The following is a 21,544-nucleotide window of genomic DNA, read 5'->3' on the forward strand; positions in this document are numbered from 1 at the left end:
GTGGCCCCTAAATCTCCTGCCCCTTTACAGTAGTACCTCTGTACCTCTGGATGCGAACAGGATCCGTTCCGGAGCCCCGTTCGCATCCAGAAACGAACGCAACCCACGTCTGTGCGGGTTGCAATTTGCCGCTTCTGCGTATGCGCATGACATCATTTTGATCGTCTGCGCATGCGCGAGCAGCGAAACCCAGAAGTAATGACCTCCGTTACCTCCGGGTCGCTGCAGTGCGCAACCCAAAAATACTTATCCCGAAGCTACTTCAGCCGGAGGTATGACTGTATTCTGAAGATGTCCTATGCCTTTCCAAGTTGTCTATCAGTAATCCAGTCATTGTGCACCCCAGAAATGTTTCCACCTTCCCTCAATGCCTCTCAGTTTTTACACATTTCCTGTGATCTCTTCTGCCCATCTCTTTTCACACCTAACCACTTAACTGAACTTTAAGCACTTCAAGGCTGAAGCCTGGTTTGTGAGTACTTTGATCTCTTCCCTCCACCCCCATTCTTTTCTGTTTCACACAACCACACACTGTCATTTTCAAATCAGCGTCTCTGACTCTCTCACATTTCACCCGGCACTCCATTCTACAGCCCCCACACACGGAACCTTCTCCATATCAGGTTCATATTGGGGGTGGGTGGGTGGGGATCGCACACTTACGAAACTGCATTGAATAATATTGGCCACCAAAATGCCCTTTTTAATAAAAACTGCAAACATGTTTCACAACTCATGAATAATGGCAGATACCAAGTAGACCTTTGCCTTGACCTAACACAACAAACAGCTTCCCAAAAGACACAGTTCAAACAAAGAAACTCTCCCCATCAAAGTCTATAGAAAGAAAACACACACCACTTACCAGCTTGCCAAAGTCTCTTACTAAATGAACTCACTTCGAATAAGCAATTTCTTACCATTTCTACTCCAAATTCAGCATGGGCTGCCCTCAAACCTATTTTTCCTATACACTGTTAAATATCAAATCATGCTGTTGAACCATTTCCTAATTATGAGCTATAGAACCCACACCCCATTTTTTTTACCTACTCTGCTGTTGTAATCCTTGCTTATTAACAAACAAATCTGTGCTGCTGTACAGTCATGAAACATAGAGATAAACATCAAAGAAATCAGCAACTCACACATAACAGTTTCTAGCTCACTCCATGCACCAGTGTGTAGATATCTTAAAATGTAGGTCAAGTAAGTGAGTACAGTCTCTGTGTGTGTGTATGTGTGTGTGTTTAGCAGCACATCTGCTTTAATGCTGGCAGCAATATGCCTTCATATAATCACTTGTTCCTATTCCCATAAGTTTTGATAGAGTTGTATCTGAAGATTTGGGTTCTTTTCCCTTTTTTTGCATTTGAGTAGATACAGAAGACACTTTCAATTATCTGCAGTCCTTCCTCCCTCCCCATCCTGCAGTGAGTTACAGAGCAGCGCTTTCTGCGTAAGGCCCTCTCTCTCAAGCTTGTCCTTGGCTCACAGTTTTCTGCAGTTATGATAGATCAAAGCAGCTGCGTTACCATAGCAGATTTGGTGCTCATTGTTGGTTCTGTTACATTTCAGTGTTATTTTCATCTTCTCTCAAGGAAAATCATATTTGTTTCTTGTGATTTACATTATCAACTATCAGAAGGAGATCTGTTTAGGATGCTAACTGTGTATGTCCATCATAAAGCTGTCTGCTGTGACCTGAGATTTCGGTATCAAGGTTCTCCTAATAACAGCATTTCAAGGATCCTATCACCTTTGACATGTGTCCAAAATACTGGATACTTCCAGCAAAATATATTTGTAATTTTAGCAGAAGGTTATTGACAGCAGACTGACACAGATTGGGGTGTGTGTGTGTCCACATTTGCAAACATAAAAAAAGCAAATCCCTTAACATACAGGACTCAGAAATCATTGCTGCCAAGGAATTTGATTCAGGCTTGGGCGTGAATTGCACCTAAAATCTAGTATTGTCTGCTAATCCCCTCTCTCCCCCCCCCCAAGTGTCATACTGTTACAAGTAGTGACCATTTTAGGTACATCCAATGGATGTGCAATTACCGACAAACAGGTCCTTTTGGACACAGAAAGAAGGCAAAATTAGGGCAGAACCAGGGCTGGGTGGAACGGGGCAGGATGCACTCGGAGGCCGATAACGGAACCCCCATGCGAAATGGTTGCCTCCTGTACAAGTATTTTTCCAGCACTGTAAACTTCTAGCCTACCAAGGCTGGATGAAGCTCCTGGGAACTGAATATGCGCAAATTGAGAAATTTCTAGATGAGAATTTGCTGCAACCCATCAAAGCCTTCATTTGACAGTCCTGATGAGGGAAAGTGGTCTCATTCAACAAGCCTTCTGATCTTTATCTTAACTACTATCTGTCTTGAAATTGATTTGATTTGATGTATGTCCTGTTGTGTCAAATTGTTTTTATACTTATCGTTGTTTTTTATTGTTCTTATATAGGCCATTGTTTTAACTGTTTTTCTATATGTTTATGTATGTCACCATATTGTGAAACACTTCTGAGTGCGTCATGGGAAGCAATTCATAAATTAAATAATTAATAATAGCCTAGATCCACATTTCTCCAAACTATTGGAACTCCCAACTATCGAGGCAAGTGATCAGAGTTGTAAGCCAAAACATCGTGCGGGCACCAGATTGGGGAAGGCTGGTGTAGATGGATTATATAGGCCTACAAAGACATAAACAGTTCACTTTTAAGGATAACATCTGGCATGTTCCTGCCCTATTGCAAATGTAGCGAATACTAGAGGTTCCTGTCACCTGTCGTGCCCTTGAAGGCTGCCCTTGTTTATGTGCATGCTTTCCTGTTGCCGTAATAGGATGCAGTCACAATCACTGTCCTTGCAGATGGCAATAGTAGATGCTTGAACAGAAGCAGGGTCCTGAAAATACACGGAATAGATTTTATAGGAGACAATTTATTGGCCCTTCGGTGAAAATCCGTGTCTCATTAGACAGTAGCTATTTGGTGTCAGCCACTTTTTCCTTGCTGCACTGCTTCAATTTTCATCTATAACCATGTGCTCTGTCTAGACTGCATTTCCCGGGAGACTCTAAACCTGGCTGGCTAGCCAGTCCAAAATGTAAACTCCCTTGGAGAGCTGTGTACTGGGGGCAACAGATATTTGCAGAACTGGGGCATGAGCCCATGCATAGGGGCTTCCCTTGCAACCTCAGCTTGTGGGTATTGGAGTGGGACTACCCTAAGCGTAAGATATCAGGGAGGAGCAAGCAGAGCTCTACTGCTTCAAAATGTGTTTGCATTTTATGTTGACAAAATCATTGAGATGTAGTATGGGGATTTACATGAGGGCAACAAAAGAGATCTATACTAGAGCCTAGAAGGATGAATACCCTGAATCATTACACAATGTTCTGAGGATGGCTAGAATAACAGACTTGTAGAATTGGAAGGAACCCTAAGGGTCATCCAGTCCAACTCCCTGTGATGCAGGAGTCTCAACTAAATCATACATATAACTACAACTGAACATATTTCATATAGACATCAATTTTGTGCGGACATTTGGAGAGCTTTATATTAACTTACATGTTTAACTTAAGATGAATGTACTGATGGCTACTGTATTCAGACTGCAAACCAATGGGGGTTTTTTGTCATTGTATTATTTATATACATTTTTAATTTATTTTATTTTATTCTTTTTTTCTTCATTAAATTTGCAAAAAAAATAATAATTTAAAAATGTGTGTACCCTACCTGACAGCAGTGCTTGAATAGGAGACCAAGTGTACTGAATACTTTTTATCTTTTTTTAAAAAAATTAATTTTTTTGTTTTCCATCTTACAATAAACATTTTACATACTGTCAGATATCCCACAACTTCTCTCCTCTCTCCTTTGTTCATTTTATTTTATCTTTCATTCCTGCATATTTTGCAGTAACCATTTTAGTTAGTTCTGCAGCTAGAATCTTATGTTCATTTTTCACATGGTCTAGTCCTCATCTGAAGATTTCAAAAAACAAAGCCATACTTCCCCTGCCCACCCCTCCGAATATTCTTATGAGGTTCTCTTCTCCAGTCTTCAAAGAGTGGCTGGAAGTGGGGAGGCAGAAAAAGCTCCTCCTTTTCTTCTAGCAGTGGCAGATTTAATCTGAAATCGTAAGATCAGTGCTATGCCCAGAGCTCAGAAACTGCTGGCAAACTGTCACAAAATGCCCCTATAACAATGGGAGTTTCAAACACTGCAACTAACAGGCTCCATGTTGGAATACTTGGAATAAGGCAACTTGATAGACAAACACCCTAGAGCTGATTTTGCTCTTCATTTTGGGACTTGGAGAAAAGGTTATTAGGTTCTGTTCTAGAGTACATATTTTAAATGGACAAGTAACATGCTGGAAATGCATGTGCCCTGCAGACATGACAAATGGCGTGTATGTTCTTTACTGTGGCATTCACATTCATACAAAGCACAAAAGCTAGAGTTGTCTCAGTGACACCAGGTTTTTGCAAACTTAACAATGCTTATTTGTTACCTAGCACCACTTTTGCATTCTCTTCATATGCAGTGCAACTTTATCCAGATGAGAGTGCATTTTCATTACTCTGGAAAGATTCCCAGCAATTCCCTCTGCTTTTGTAGTTGTCTTGGGAATTGCCTAAAGTGCATCCCATTTAAGAATCGCTGGGCTAACATATTGGATTGGAAAGCTTGGATTCAACTTGGTGATTATAAATGGACTTGCAGAGAGGCAAGTCTACCTCTGAACTGTGCTTCTCGCCTTATAAATTGAAAATGATACTGACTTGCCTTACAGGATTGTTGTCAGAATAAATGAGAAAAGGCCAAGGGACGAGATCATTGCATTATGGTTGTGGCAGGCACCATGGGCTGTAAATCTAAAGGCGCACAATTTTAGCATATCAGTGGCACCTCATTAACTGCAGCTTTCCAAATTTTGTGTGACTTTGAGAATGTACTTCATGTGCTGCCTAGGACTGTTTAGGCAAGGAATCCCTTATGGTAGTGGCTTGAATCTTGTTCTAATGCGTCTCTGTAAGTTGAAGGAAGAGGAGACAGTTCAACTGCACTTACCTGGGGGCAAATTTAAATGTGCACTTATCTCCACATCGGGAGGCAACATTAAAAGGAGTTTTATGAGGGAGATGGAAAAACAGGTAGAAAACTAGTTCCAACTTAATTACTTGATGCAAGAAGCACCAACTACTATTGACTTTTGGCCACCTTTCTGATCTTGATCCCTCAAAATCAGGTTGTGTGTGCTGGCAAAGGCTGAAATAATCTCAACAACTGCTTGTATCTCTCTTGGAATGCTGTTCTGATATGCTGAATGTTGAGACTTTAGATTATACTATGCTGTAGGATTTTGTGTGTGTGTACTGTTACCCCAAAGTTACGTGCAATTTCTCTCTCTCTCTCGTAAGATTAGAACCTGTGGTTACCCAAGAAAGTTGAATGGTGGGAGATTCAGGACAGACAAGATGGATTACTCCATCACACAGTGCATAGTTAAACTGGAATAGGTTACTGCAATGTGTATAGATGGCCACCAACTTGGATGGCTTTCAAAGGGATTGGACATGGAGGACAAAGCTAGCAATGTTTGCTTGCCATGATGGCTATATATTGTCTCCAATATCAGAGATAGTATATAGGGAAGTGCTGCCGTGCTCATGCCCTGCTTGTAGGTTTCCCATTGCTTGCAAACAGAATGCTGGACTGGATGGGTCTTCCGTCTGAACCAGCAGGAGGGTTCTAACGTAGTTAGGGTAGCCACTTTACTAATAAACTTTGGATGCTCTTGAAATCAGACTGTAGTCCCAGTTTCATTCTGACTGACACATTGCAGGCCATATGAGGTCAAAACTGTCACAACTTTAATGCCTCCTATTTTACTTGAAATCAAAGCTCCATCTTCTCTTAATTTGTAAGCTCTCTTTGATTAGTGCACATAGAAGTTGCCATGATAGATTACTACTATCCTTGAATAAACTAGATACAGTTGCCTGCTTGATATTTCCTACAGACAACAATATCTCTACCTATTAGAGCAATATGAATGCAACACGGCTAAGTTTAGAGGGCTTGTGAGAGGGGGGATGATTGCTTAGATCAGGCACATCCAACAGGTAGATCATGATCTATCAGTAGATCACTGGCACCCCCCAAAGAAGCTCAAAAACTTTGGCTCCTCTTTAAAAAGCTCAACAACTTTGACCTGAACCTAGTTTTTAACTCTGTGAGTAGATCGCAGTCTCTTGGGAGTTGGCCACCCCTGGCTTAGATGAAACCATTTTCCTTGGGGTAAAAAGACTTGCAAACTTTATGGAATAAATGTCTAAAATATGTATCTCATATAGAAAATCAGTCTTGTATTAATGTGTGAGTTTTGTGAAAAATCTGATTACAATAGAAAAAGGGCAAGTGGCAGCTGATGAACTTTGTTGGGGCGTTTTGGTTTATGCGAACTTCAGAGCTTCTACATTGAAGCAGCAGGGAGATGATAAGGGTGTGTGACTGTAGTTCAGTGATAGTGCATGCTTTGCATAGACAGGCCTATTGCTTAATTTCTAAAAAGAGAGTTAACAGCTGCCCAGAAAAGCCTAATGTTTTCTTCTTAAGAATGTAAGAAGATAGGCTGTGTGTTTGCTCCGTAGGCACAGGAAGAGAGGCACTCTACATTGCACATAAGCACATTATTTTACATATTCCTGTTCAGCTAAAATATCTTGGGACTGCTTCATATGTTTTTAGCATGAGCTTCCTTACTATTTGCATGCGACTATTTTTGCTGTTGTGATCAGTCATCACTTTCCCTTGTTTTCTTCAACACATGAGAACTCAGTGCTGCATGATTACCCCTCAGGGCATGTCCACATGCTTGCTTTAAAGCTCCTTTGTGACTTTTTTAAAAAGTAAGTCTGTTGTGCTTTGTTAAGACATAACAAAATGCTAGGAACCGAGTTTGCTTCACTGATTTCAGCATGCACATTCACACTCCCTTTTTATGCTATATACTGTGGTTCTAAACTCTTAACTTTCTCAGCTTTGGTTCATGTGTGTAAACTATTTCTAGCTACAGAAAATCATATTTTAAAACAACAACACTATGTTTAAGCAAAAATAAAGAGGAACTACAGTGGTGCCTCGCAAGACGAAATTAATCCGTTCCGTGAGGCTCTTCGTATAGCGGTTTTTTTCATCTTGTGAAGCAAGCCCATTGACAGCTTAGCGGATTAGCGCTATTAGCGGTTTAGTGGCTTTTAGCGGATCAGCTGATAAGCGGCTTATCAGCGGATCAGCTGATAAGCGGCTGGGGGAAAGGGGGGGAAACCGCAGGAACTCGCAAGACATTTCGTCTTGCGAAGCAAGCCCATAGGGAAATTCGTTTTGCGAAGCGCCTCCAAAACGGAAAACCCTTTCGTCTAGCGGGTTTTCCGTCTTGCGAGGCGTTCGTCTTGCGGGGCACCACTGTATTGGGAAAGAAGGAAGTATTGGGACCAGTAGTTACACTAATACAGAATCAGAGCACTTCACCTGTATTATTTGCAGAAATAGATGTAACATTGTAAAGTTTGAGGGAAACCTATCAAACACATCATAAAAGTACACCCAAAGTAGTGGTCTATTTTGTAGATTATGTCCAACATGTTTTGTCCATGATATGAAGATGCTTGTTGTCCCAAACCTTTCGGTAGAATACACCAAAAACATCTCTAAAGAATATAAAAGGTAAAGGTACCCCTGATTGTTAAGTCCAGCCACGGACGACTCTGGGGTTGCGGCGCTCATCTCGCTCTATAGGTCGAGGGAGCTGATGTTTGTCCACAGACAGTTTTTCCAGGTCATGTGGCCAACATGACTAAGCCGCTTTTGGCGAACCAGAGCAGCATACAGAAACGCCATTTACCTTCCTGCCGGAGCGGTACCTATTTATCTACTTGCATTTTGACGTGCTTTCGAACTGCTAGGTGGGCAGGAGCTGGGACCAAACAATGGGAGCTCACGCCATTGCGGGGATTTGAACCACCAACCTTCTGATCGGCAAGCCCTAGGCTCTGTGGTTTAGACCACAGCAACACCTGTGGTTGAAATTTGTGCATTCTTCACAAAATAAATTGCCACTTTCAGGCACCAAATTAAGGCCTGTCTCTTACAGTATGTTTTAGTGTGAGTTTGTTTAATGTTGTGCATCTCCTTCCAAATGAACTTACCTGCCTATGCGGTGGGGATGAGAGGTCATATTTGTTAAAAGCATTTGGAGAATGGGGCTAACTTAGTTCTGCATTGTTTAGCATTAAACCTGTAGAACATAAATCTACACCAGAGACTGAGAGTGAGTTAGGCATCATTCCCGTGCCTCAGGGACTCCTGGGAAACCATAGTTTTGTGAGGGAAGATAAGGATTTAAGAATTATCACAGACTACCTTCTCCAGAATCCTTGGGGTGGGAGTGGGGAACCACTAACAGTTGAGAATAGTCTAAGCAGGTAGTGTCTCTTAAGGCTGGGATTTCTTCCAGATTAAAATTCTAGAAGGGGATATCTTTGTTGGAGTTCACAAGGCCTTGTTTTTCAAAAACAGCCACCCTTTCACACAGTGTGCGCTCCCTTCCAATCACACTTGCTATTCTGGATTGTGCTGTCCAGTATTTGTAGGCCTGCCTTTGTTGCTTTTTTAAAAGCCTTGGCTTATGAAAACATATTGGCAAGTGTTTCTTCAAAGACGTATAATCTTTCCTTAGCATAGTTTTGCTTCTCTTTTTTCAGCTACTTGTGTGCAGTATGAAGCTGTGCACCACAGTGGGTTTTTTTCATATGTTTTGTGCTTTCCGTTTTTGTAGGAAATACCTTTTATATTTTCAGGGGTGCCAAATGCTCAGTGGTGTGCTTGAACTGAGTGTGACTCAGCAGGTTGCGGTGAATTTGTCAAACGAGATTGGCCTGATCTCATTTATCCAATAAGGATGACCAATTATGAGCGCATGCACTCAAACTGAGCACATCTCTGTTGGGTAATGCATATGTAAAGAAAAAATGCCCTGTGTTTTTCCCTTATCCCTGACACTGCACTTTACTTAGAAATTAGTTGCCATGCTCTTAAACATAGCTACCATTTGTCATTTGAACTGTGAATTCTTCTGCATTGATATTCAAAAGGTTTTTTGTGATCCAGGCATCATTATTAATCTTTACTATCTTGCATGTCAGCTGAAGTTCAAACCCTTGCTTAGGGTGCAGAAACAATCCTGAACTACTAGACAGGGAAGTTGATGGACGTAATACTTTTACACAAACATACACCCACCCCAGGAAGCCACTGGAAAGTTTAAGAACTGAACCTTACTACAGTATTTCAAGTACTGAGTCAGTGTCAGAAAATACTATATAAATATTATAAAGATATGAGACCAGATGGACACTTATCTGAAAATATTGCCCCTTTCTTAACTAAATAGGAGGTGACAGGTTTTCAGGAACCCTCCCCTGGGAGATCTGAAAAGCACTCAAAGGATCCTTTTCCAGACTGGCTGGAGCCGTGAATAGAGCAGTCTTAGGGGATAGAGGTGCACAACAGCATTGTGTTGCTGGTCTCACTGGTTCTATTAATAAGCAAGTTGTCAATCTTTTTTTAAATATATATGTACATATCCAAATATGGGAGAGTTGCAGAAGTCTACAAGTGGGTTTTTGTAAACAAAGACCTGTTTTCCCAAATGAAAAATATGAAGAAGTTCTTGAGCAAAGAGGTATTGGGTCAAGTTAGATAATTTGTTAGATAAATTATATTTCTATCTCAATTTTCAGCCAACATTGGCTCCCAAAGTGGTTTACAACTACTAAAACCCATCACAAAATTCACTGATTTGACAGATTGTCTAACAGCAGTAATAATTGAATTCTGAACAATCATTCAATAGACTAACTAGCACTCAAAATAACTTCAAGGGGATGAAGATAAAGAGGAGCAGCAAATCTGGATACCCAGTTGTACTCCGTATCTATCCTGGAATGAACTGGTTTCCAGTACTCTTGCTACATTTGTAGCTGAAAACAAAGACTGCTTAATCAGCAAGCTAAAAGAAGTTGTTGTTGTACAGAGTTTCTGCTATCAAGCAGCGTTTCTGCTATCTGTATGATAGTCTGCATGCAGAACAAATTGCTCCAGATTTCAACAGGCGCTTCTTGGCAAAACAGTAAAGTTGCTCTGTGCATGTATGAGTCGTTTCAAAACAAATGCTAGGGTCTTTTTTGCTCTTTAGTCATATGAGAGCACCATGACCTCTGGCTCTAAGCCTTGTGTGTCACAGTAAATTGAGGGAGGAAAAATACCCCGAAAGTTGTATTGATAAAAGTGTGGCTTTTGTTTTTCTTTATGCAGTTTATTCACTACCCTACTGTTGAAAGTGATCTCAGGGTGGGTAATAGCAATTTTTTAAATAAAATAAAAACCAACAAAACACGGTATGGTAAATGAAAACAGGGAGATTACAAAGCAGTACATCACCCATCTGTCCCAATGCAGGCCCTGTAGGATCATACTAGAAACTCTGGAAAATGGATAGTATTGGTGCCAGCCAAGCCTTGGGAAAATGTTATTCCAAAACCAGGGTGTAAGTGCTGAGGTTACCCTCTGGCATGTCAAAGGTTCACTGACCTCATTCAGAGATGTTGTAACCAACAGGGTGGACAGTATGGGGAGAGGCACTTCTTCAGGGACTTGGGTTCAGAGCCTTATACATCAAAACCAGCACCTTGAATTGGGCTCGGTGGTGAAAAGGTAGCCACTGCAGATCTTTAAGTCTGGGTGTATACAGAAAATCTGTCAGAACTCTGGCAGCTGAGCGTTACGCATGGAACTTAATACTGTATCCCTGGAAAATGCTCTGTGGAAGCACATACTTTGTCACTGGTTATCTCTATGGCACAATCTCCCAAACTTGTACTTGATACAATGTATGTGGAGAGATGATTTCCAGAGCCCATGGGTAAAAAATTTACAGCTGAAAATTACGGCAATGGGAATTTCCCCATCCAAATTACTAGAGCAGGACATAGTTCCAGCTAAAAGAACAGTAACCTGTAAACTAGAGGAGATGGACTTGCAGCAGAAAATGGTCTTGGGCAATGGTACCTGCTCACCTCTAAATCTCGGTTTATTACCCCTCTTAAGGCTCCCAAACTATTTGAATTCCTTAACTTCTTCAGCTCATAGATATGCCTTTGTAAAGGCAAGATTCAACACCTTCCCATCGAACGTGCTGAGAAATAGATTCTCCAATGGACAGATATCGCTCTTATGTGATTGTAATTGTGGGGCACCGGAATCGTTGCATCACATAATTCTTGACTGTGCTTTTCACTTACCGGCCAGGAGCAAGTTTCTTGCTCAATATCTAAAGGGAATTGCCGATGATACGATTGAAGCCAAACTGAGATATCTACTAATTGATGATGACCCCCTAAGATCACCCATGGTTGCCAGATTCTTGATCAGCGTCCTATCCCTAAAGAAGAGAAACGGACTCCTGTGTGGCTCGGATAATCCCTTTAAACCATGATCTGTGTTTTAGGATGTAATTAGGTGATATCACCATTGATATCCTTGATTAATTTATGAACAGAGGGCGATGTTTAGGTTACAAATTTACTGTAATGTATGATGGTGGTCCTTGTTTTTGGTCCTTGTTTTTGGCTTCTGTTTGTCTTTTGTAAGTTTTAGCGATTTTAAATTTGGAGGTTTAAGTATATTATGTTGATATGAAACTGTCGTGCGACGGGCCAATGGCCGTAATAAAGATCAATCAATCAATCAATCAATCTGGCAGCTGAGCCTTTGAACCAGCTGCAGTCTCCAAACTGTCTTCAAGGATAGCTCCACATACGTTAGCCCCAAATGGAGTTTTACTAGAGCGTGGTTGTCACTCTTTTAACAGCTCTGTGAAACTGTGGTTTGGTCACTGTCCATCCTCTGATCCAATAGGTCCTTCATCTGTGTTCTGTGAAGCCATTCTGAGTGCCCAGTGAGTAGAATAGTATGCTTCAAATAATAAATGGGTTGGTTTTCTTACAAATTCCAGTTGCTAGGAATTGTGAACAGGAGACTGCTGTCGTGCTGATGTCCTATTTGTGGGCTTACCATAGGCATCTGGTTGGCTATTGCGAAAACATGGTTTTGGACTAGATGGGCCTTTGGTCTGATCCAGCAGTGGACAGACCACGCTTTCTGTTTACCTGTGGAGTCACACTTCTTTGAGGCTTAAAAACCAAATGTTCACCTCAGTATCTGCAAAGCCTCTTGTGTTACCCATATCTCTAAACGACTAGTTCATCTCTTTGTTCTGGAATCTCAACATACACAATGTGTGCATATTGAAATTTGACTCCACTCGCAATTTCCCAGGTAATTTTGATAGCCTATTTCACAAGTGCTATAGACCAGGGAAACAGAGAATGCTTGAGCTCATCCCACCAATGACCTTTTGGCCCAAGGACTGGAGTAGCATAGTTTGTTAAAACCCAGGTGAAATTTGTACTGGTTGGCCTTTTTTTGAATCTTGTTGTTTTTGAGCCGTCTGTTATTTTCTCGACAAGTATCAGGTTATGCCTTTTGAAATGGAACGCTGGGAGAATAAGCACAAAATCTTTGTGAAGAGTCTCGGAACCTTGGAAGATTTGCTGATGTGTCATATCTTGAGAAGCTGATGGCTAAAAGCACTCAGTTTTTTCTGATCAGAGAGTTAACATAAATTCATTGCTGACAGTTAGATTTGAGCCGGAGACTCGCTGCCTCGTAAAACTTTGGAGGCCAGATTAAAAGCAAGAGAAGTTTAAGAATGTTGGTAATCTTAAAGCCGTAAATCACTGAAAGAAAGCAGCAGTGGGCTGAACTCTGCTGACAGACATATTAATTTCTAAGGTCTTGTGACATTGAGAAATCTAATGTTGCAACTCATTGTACGTAGGACAGATAATTCCTTTCCACAGGGCAGATGTTGCCATTCCCTTTTCTGCTTCCTCTGCTCTAAGTTTGTCAACCTTAAATAAAGTGTTCTTTCTGGGAGCGGGGGTGGGTTATGTCTGAACTGGACGCCTTCATTGCCATTTTGCCCCTTAATGTTTCATTGAGGTTCACACACTTCGTGTGCATATTTATGTGCTTCCTATAGGAATTGCAGGTGTTTAGTTTTGTATTTATTTTCAACATACTGTGAGCACACTTGCTGTTTGTTTAGAAAGCTTTCTTTTAATAAACAGGTAAAATTTGAAATTTGGGTGTTAAAAATGAACAGACCAGAATATATGTAATAGACCTTTTTGACTCAGCAAGTGCTGAAGAATTGCTCAGTGGATATGTGAAAGTTAATTCCCTGCAGGCACTTTGGCTGGAGCAAAGCACAGAGTACTGTACTCCAGTTATTATAGAAATGTAAGCCAACAGAACAAAATTGAGGAAAAAAGGGTGAAAATATGCTGGCTTAGGGTTTCTGCTGTCTGAACAAAGCAAGTCTGTCATAAGTGAAAGTTCGTATTCCTTGTTGGCTCTTAATTCATGTCCTGTGTTCCGGTGCATGCAAGTTGTGTTCCCAGGGAGCTTGTCAGACATTGCATTAAGTTGTCTTATAGGCTGTGTCTCAGCAGAAGCCAAATATGGAATGGGCCGTGGGGACCAAATTAATTGACATGCAGATAACTGTACGGCCAAGGTGGCAAGCTTCCATTATTGCTACTTGTGTTCTTAGCATAAAGAACACCTCTCATTAAAGTAACTTTATCCAACCCTTGAGTATCATTCTTTCTTTTTTTTTCTTTAAAAAAGCATTGCCAGCAGCACTCTCATTTCCCATGTCCTTTCATAGTATAACCTGAGTATTGGCTCTGTCCGTTATTTCTCCTGAAATACATCTCACCTTCCCTGTCGCTTATCTTTATACAATGAAGGAGAAGAAGAAAACCTTGCACAAAATAGAGAAATTATACGTTCTCTGCACCCACGCACCCTTGATTGGTTTCAGCACTTCCAATCTATAAGATGCTTCCTGTTGTCCTGGTCTGTGCAGTCAACAGAACTGATGTGTCTGTGTGTCCTGCACATTTTGTTTCCAGTGCTTGCCAGCAAAAGGTTATCTGCCTCCTCATAAATTCTCTGAACCTTCATCAGCAGAGAAACAGTTTAATTACAGATATGTTGAAACACTGCCTATTAACAATAAAGCTGTTTTTAAAAATAAAAATTGAAAAAAATCCTGCGCTTTCTTCCAAATATTGCCTCCAAGGCAGCACTAAAGCCCCATAAAGGCAAACTGTAATCTATCTTGCAAGTGTCTACCCCAAATGCTCAAACAAAAAGAATAATGTTTACCAGGTGCCTAAATGTAAACAAAGTAGGCACTTGGTGAATGGGTATTCCAGTGAATACCTGATATATAACAGCTGATTACTACCAGTGAAGCATATGGTTGTGTAGAACCAACCATGATTTATTCAGTAGTAGCCAGGAGGGTGTTACTTAAGAGTCTTTGCCTCTGGTTTCTTTCTCTCTCCACCCCCTCCAAAATATTTGGTATCTTACAGGATGAAAGGCAGTTTAGAAATATTGTAATGTTTTCTGATATTAACCCTCAAGTATTATTCTGGTACATTATTCAAAGTGCTCAAAATGTGTGCTGCTTTTCAGGACTCGCTAAATAGGTACTTCTTTTGCTTTAGGAATGAGCACATCTCATCGCTTTTCCTTCTCTCAGGGGAGCTTGATTAGCCAAGGTGGAACGCGGTAGACAGAAACAGCCAAGCCTTCCATATGAAAGACTGATCTATTTTTATTTTGTTCTAGTCGGGGCAGTTCAATGAAGATATGATCCCAACAGTGGGCTTCAATATGAGGAAGATCACCAAGGGAAATGTTACTATAAAGGTAAGATGCAGTATGTCTTGGGCAAGTGTGCTCCTAGATTTGCAACATAGTGCTGCAGGCGAGCTTAGGGGTTTAAGGAAGCACAGGCAGATCAACGGGGTTGAATTAACACCAGCTTTTTAAAACTATCTGCTGTTTCCATAACACCAAACTGGTTTCTGGGTGCCAAGCTGAGCCAACCCTTTTTGTAGAGGACTCTGGGATGCTCTGATAAGTTTTTCTTAAAATTGGTTCAATGTTCAAATTATTGGGGAATTTAGTTTGCGGAGAGAAAAGGCCCACCTCCCTCACCTGCAGTTTTTAAACTAAAAGTTTAACTCAGACTGAATGGTGCTGGAGTGGAGCTTGTGAATTTATTTTATTGATGGTGCCCTGTTTTCCAGCACAATTTGAGCACTAAACTGGTTGCTGCTTCTGGTTGTAATACTTTATACAGTTTTTATATGATGTGTTTAATTTTGTATTTTTTAATAACTCTTTGTAAACCACTCTTAAATAAAAAGATTGCTTATAGATACATATGAGGACAAAATATAGAAGTGTTTGCTTGTTTAATTTGTATACTGCTCTTCATCTGAGGATAACAAGGAAGTATACAATATATCACAGGGTGGTTTACAATATAAGTTAAGGTTATTCTGGTGTGCCTTCTAGTCAGAACTGTGGATGTGAATTTCTGGGTGGTCTTTCTCTCACTACTGCTAGATATCCTATTGTTTTTGTGTATTATTTGAATGATTAGCTCTGCTCCTGTTAGAGAGAGGAGTAGATGTTTAGTGGGAATCCTAAAAGGAATTGCCTAAGCAGAGTAGTGGCAGCAGAGTGTGTCTGGTTTAAATGCAGAATTTCTAAATATATCAGTAGACTGTTCTCCTCCTTCAGTTCCATTTATGTGTTTTGACCGGGAAAACACTGCAAATATTATTTAATTAGTTTGGATATCAGTTCCATCACTCAAGAGTTTTGTGGAGCTAATCCTAGTAAATTTTAATTCATCATAATACAGTAATTTGAATACTTGGGTTCTTTACAGAATTTGTAAATGTGAGAATGCTTTTGTGAAGTGGCCATTGTTGTACCTCTGTTGCTCTGAAATCTTCTGGTAGCCCTTCAGATGGCTTCCTTAATAATAAAGAGTGTGGGCTGTGGAGTGACTGTGGATGACCATGCATAAAATGAAGACATGGGAAAGGGTAGAGCAGGCAGTGGGGCCAAGTATGTGCGAGTCAAGGAGAATGCTTGGGCTTGCAAATTCTCACGTTGTAGTTCTCATCCATATTTTAACTTGCTGCTTCTTTCCCCACAGCTCTGGGATATTGGGGGCCAGCCTCGTTTTCGTAGCATGTGGGAGCGGTACTGCCGTGGAGTCAGTGCCATAGTGTAAGTATTCCCTGCCTCGATTCTCAGTCTGTCACCAAGCTCTGAGATTGCCATGCGCTACTCTCAAGACAAGTCCTAGGCTTCCTCTGAACACTGGAGCCGTGTGGTGGTGGGGGGATCAAATCAGTCCAATAAACTCCGGAAAATGTGATAAATGAAATTAAGCTAGCAAACCCTGAGGCTTCTTTGTTCTTCAGGACATATCCACTGTCTCTTGGATCACGTTTGGAACTGTAAGATATTTCTTACCTACCTTACAGGTGTGGCTTCACTTCTAAGCACAGGCTGGGTTCCTTTATATTAGGCCCGGGAAAACTGGCTCTCCAGATGTTGTTGAACTACAACGCCATACATCCATTCTTTATTTTTTATAGAATGGCACAATGACTCCATTGGATCCTACCTGCCTAAGTGAGTGCCCCTGCTCTGAGGGTTACTGCACACACAAATAACCACTGGATGGCTGCACTTAAGCTACACTGTACCAAATAAAGTTGCAAATAAAGCACCGCTTCTGCATCAGGCCACTTTTGACACAAAGGGTTGCTTGTGGAATCTGATTAACTGCATGGAAGGCAGGAGGAGGAGGAAGGTTCTTCAGGCAGCCGTTCAGTTCAAACCCTCACTGTCAGTAGGCTGTGGGGCAGGGCAGGGCCTTTTATTGACAGCTGCAGACTTCTGTGCTGTCTCTGAAAGATCTCAGTGTCCTTGGCTGACTCTTCAGTTCCTGCTGGTGCTGCTTTTTGTGAAACCCTCTTTATTCCTTTGAGTACCTGGTACGGGTGGACGGAATAACCTTCAGCCATTCTGCTGCTCTCCTCTCTTGGGCTGAAATAGAGCAAGACAAAGTATTTCTGTAGCGCCTCTGCCAAAGGGCCAGGCTACACCTGATTATAAGTACGCCTTTTAAAAACGAGCCAATTGTGTTTTGAAGAATAGCACCTTCAGGGAGCGAAGAGCAGCCAGGTGGAGGGCAATTTTTGGTAGGAAACTGGCACAAGACTCTGATCTGGAGATTGCCTGGTGAGTGACTGAAAAGGATTGACTTTCCAGTGGTCAGGGAATGTGACTTCATTGCCTTGTATTGTTTCTTCCTTTCCCCATGTCTACTAGAGGTAGAGAGAGGTTGGAAAAGCAACCAAATAAAATTCATAAATTCTAACATTTATTCAAGCCGTAGATTTTAATATATATTTATTTTTAGCAAAAGAACCCACTTGGGATTCCTTAGAAAGCTGCCATATACCAGGTCAGGCTGTTCGTGCATTTAGCCTAGAATTGTTTGTTCTCACTAGCAGCAACTTCCTTTAAGCTGAGATGCTGCAGATTTGAACCCAGGATCTTCTGCATGCAAAGCATGGGCTCTACCACTGACCTGCAATTCCTCCTCAAAGTACATGCGCAGGCTACACAGCCTTGACTATAAGCTGGTTTCTATGCCATGTTTTGGAGAAGACGTGTGTTGGTATTGACAGTTGGATACTAGTATTCATAGACAGGTGATTTTTGAAAAGGAAGAAGTCTGCTCCAAGAAGCAGTTACTTTCCTTGAGAGTCGAATGCTTTTATGATCTCCATTTTTCAGAAGCATCATCTCTCTCTGAGGCCCCCGTTCATAAGAATATTTAATTACCTTACCAGATTGCAGGGTTTGGTCTTCTAAACATGAAATGTGTGCATTAAAAGCTATATTATGTGTACCTCAAAAGCTATATACACACAAATGTAGGGTGAAGGGAAGCCTTTATCCCTTCAGAACTGTTAAAAGGGGTATATAGTGTCTTCAATATACATGGCACTTTGCAAAATAACAAAAGCAGAAAATATAGGTGCTTCTTCCAGGTAGCTTGTACATGGCACTTAAGGGGTGGCTTACATAATTCAGCAGAAACTGGGGAATGGCAGAAACCAGCATGTACAGAAGAGAGGCTCTTTAATTTCCTTAGATGTGGGCTTCTGCGCGCTTCATACCAGATTCTTGGCACTTTTCAACTGGGCTTACCTTGATGGCCACTGCCAATGACCAGAGGCAATACAAGCTGGGCTCAGTTAGAAACCCCGTACTGTGTATGCTGTTTCAGTTGCAGAAGTATTTCCTTGTAGATTTCCACATTATCGAATGCTTCTCAGATGTTCTGTGCTTGTTCAATATCTACTATAACATAAAAACTCCATGCAGGAAATCTGCACACCGCGTACCATATTCCCTGCCTGCTGGCTTTCTAGGTGAGCCAGCCTAGCACATTTTGCCCGATGAATAATTTAACATAGATGCAGTTTGCCAAGCTCCTGCTGTGCAACCAGCAGTTAGAGCAGCTGAATTGTTGTATTGCACAAGAGCACCTCGCAGCTTCTGGTATTGAGCATTGGAGGCACTCTGGAAAAGGGCAGGGATAAGGATTGCCCATTAAGGTAGTGGCACAAGCAGCAATTTGTGTGCCACAAGAAATCAGAACTGGCAGTGGCAAGGGCATTATTCCTATGGCGGCTTAGGAATTTGGTAATAGATGGTCAGTGGGTCTAAGGATCCAAACCCTTCGTTATGCTGAATGCCCCTCTAACACAAAACCAAGTATCTTGAACAAAATATTTTCAGCAGACTCCAACCGCCCCTTCCCCAACTTCTAGCTCTCTTGAATTTAAACATATGTTGGCAGATGGCTGATAAAAATCTTAAACTTAATCCCACCTGTATGGATCTGCTCTTTGTTCTTTGCACTCTTCAGTAAAAATCAGTCTGTCCCCATCCCCAGGCAAAAAATATCAACATAAATTACAAAACAAAACCCAACACTAGCCCTTTCACCAGTTTATATGAAGTTTGCAAACCAAAAGGATTTCTACACATTTGGACTGATATGTAGCATTATGGTGGCCACACTGAAAGTATGTGGTCTCAGAATTGCAATTCCCCCTACTTATGGGATGGGGAGAGTAATTGAATCTAATGCCAAGGTAGTGGTTAGTTAGGACCCTATATTCAGTGGCTGGGACTCAAATGAAGATTCAGGATAACCCACCTTGCTTTCTGGAGATTGCTCTCTTCCTCTGGTTTGGCTACTCCATGCAATAGCACCTGTTGCTTCTTGACCTCAGAGTTAATGTAGTTGATTTCATTCCAGATACATGGTAGATGCTGCAGACCAGGAGAAGATTGAAGCCTCAAAGAATGAACTTCACAACCTGCTTGATAAGCCACAGCTCCAGGGCATCCCTGTAAGTTGCTCCAGTTCTGGAGAGAGGCTAAATGAACAAACAGATCCATATGAGTGTGTGCTGGATCATAATGAGCAGTGGATGATTAGCGGCAAGCCTTCCAGACCAGACTCTGGATTAAATCCTTCCTCTCTATTTGCATGCTTTGCTCTGCTGGACTGTGTCGTTGGGATGTCTCTTTTCCAAGATATGAAAGATTTGGTTAGAACAGGGAAACTGTTTAGAGTGTGATATAGAAAATTTATTACTGCACCATTTGGAAGAGATAAAGGACACACCACTTGCCACTGTTATCTTAATGCTGTGAGTCCTTGAGGGTACAATGTATGTGAGTTTTAGGTGAGAAAGTCTAGGATGAGCCAAATGAGTGGTGCTTGCTATTGTACAGTGGTACCTTGGATTACATACGTTTCAGGTTACATATGCTTCAGGTTACACACTCCGCTAACCCATAAATAGTTCTTCAGGTTAAGAGCTTTGCTTCAGGATAAGAACAGAAATTGGGCTCTGGCAGCGCGGCAGCAGCAGGAGGCCCCATTAGCTAAAGTGGTGCTTCAGGTTAAGAACAGTTTCAGGTTAAGAACGGACCTCCGGAACGAATTAAGTACTTAACCCAAGGTACCACTGTATTAATATTCCATCCATGAAATGGGAAAATACCCTTGTTCTGCAAAGTCCTTCTGCCACCAGAGAATCTGAAGTCCTTTTCAACATATATTACAACTGAGCTCAACAAAAAAAGCTCATTAGAGAATAGGAAAATATGTAATTGACATATTTGGCTAGGTTTTTGTTTTCTGAAACCCTTCTGATCTTAATTTCACCAGTGTTTTCCTGGTATTCAGGAACTGACCGTGTAGTTTGAAGCTCTTGTGTTACATCTGTTGTCACTGTGATGTAGACCTGGCTTTTCTGATTCCATGCTTAGAAGAAGTTCCCCTGAATTATAAGGAAATTCTTTGCTTCAAGGGTGTCAGTTCTATTGAAACCATGGCTATATAGGGTTTATTCATCATAACCAATGGAGCCACCCTTGGCTGATCCAGTGGTAGATGCGAGCTGCCTATGTGAGTTGTGGACTGAGAGATCTACCCTCTTCTCTTTCTCAGGTCCTTGTTCTTGGGAACAAGCGAGATCTGCCTGGTGCCTTGGATGAGAAGGAGCTCATTGAGAAGATGTAAGTATTTGCTGTTAGGACTTGGAGTTACAGGTATTTGCCTACTGTGGGCTTTTGCATCTCAAAAAGTACCATTGTTAAGCTTGACTGAGGCATTCACATTGCACTGATTAATTGGTTTTCATACACACAAGTCGGTTTAAGAGTTTGGGAAATTGGATCTGGATATGTTTGATGTGGTTAAAAGATCATAATCCTAGATCACAGCAGCATTCTTGAATGAATCAGAAGTCCTGTACATTTTGTTGCCCATTGCCGAATCTGCATGCGTCTCCCTCAGTGATGTGGAAAGTGAAATTTTCTGCATTGCTTTTCTGCAGAAAAGTATTTCATAAGTTCATTAATAACAATGAATGCATGACATTTGCAAATGTGATATTAGGCAAGCAAGTTTCTAGCTTTGTTTGCTGAATGCAAGTAAAAGAAGATTCTGTATTAGATCACTGTCTTGGGCTTCAGAAAAAAATCCAATGCAAATCACCCTACCTTGAATTCAAAATTTTTCCAGAAAACCTGCATCACTGCCCCCATCTCCATCTTTTGCCATATCAGAATCAGAAGTAGTTTATAAATCTGCAAATAACCAATAACATAAATTGCTGGAAGAGAGCTAGTGCTTGTATGAAGCTCTCTTAAGGGGCAGGTATGACCTCATGCTCTGTCAACACTGGCAAGGCTGCTGTAGGATTGCTTTAGTGCTGCTGCATTTCTGACTGCTCACTTATTTCCCTCAGACATGCACATGTTTCCAGCAGATGAGAGGCTGCTACCAAGTTACTGAAAAGAACTAGGCCAAGGCATCTATTTCTCCAGCTGTAAAAATCTTCAGTA

At 41.3% G+C, this 21,544-nt stretch overlaps 1 protein-coding gene across 1 annotated transcript in view; it reads left to right on the plus strand.

Annotated features, from left to right (window-relative positions):
- ARL8A (ARF like GTPase 8A) overlaps positions 1 to 21,544 on the plus strand; it is a 38,208-nt gene that overhangs the window by 9,931 nt on the left and 6,733 nt on the right. Inside the window, exons 2-5 of the mRNA XM_081867055.1 lie at positions 14,861 to 14,941; positions 16,248 to 16,321; positions 19,443 to 19,536; positions 20,646 to 20,713. Of these exons, the coding sequence (XP_081723181.1) occupies positions 14,861 to 14,941; positions 16,248 to 16,321; positions 19,443 to 19,536; positions 20,646 to 20,713 (317 nt within the window). The remainder of the gene's footprint in view (positions 1 to 14,860; positions 14,942 to 16,247; positions 16,322 to 19,442; positions 19,537 to 20,645; positions 20,714 to 21,544) is intronic.

Source organism: Podarcis erhardii (genome assembly GCF_964252035.2).
Source record: "Podarcis erhardii genome assembly, chromosome: 6".
In the NCBI taxonomy this organism is placed as follows: domain Eukaryota; kingdom Metazoa; phylum Chordata; class Lepidosauria; order Squamata; family Lacertidae; genus Podarcis; species Podarcis erhardii.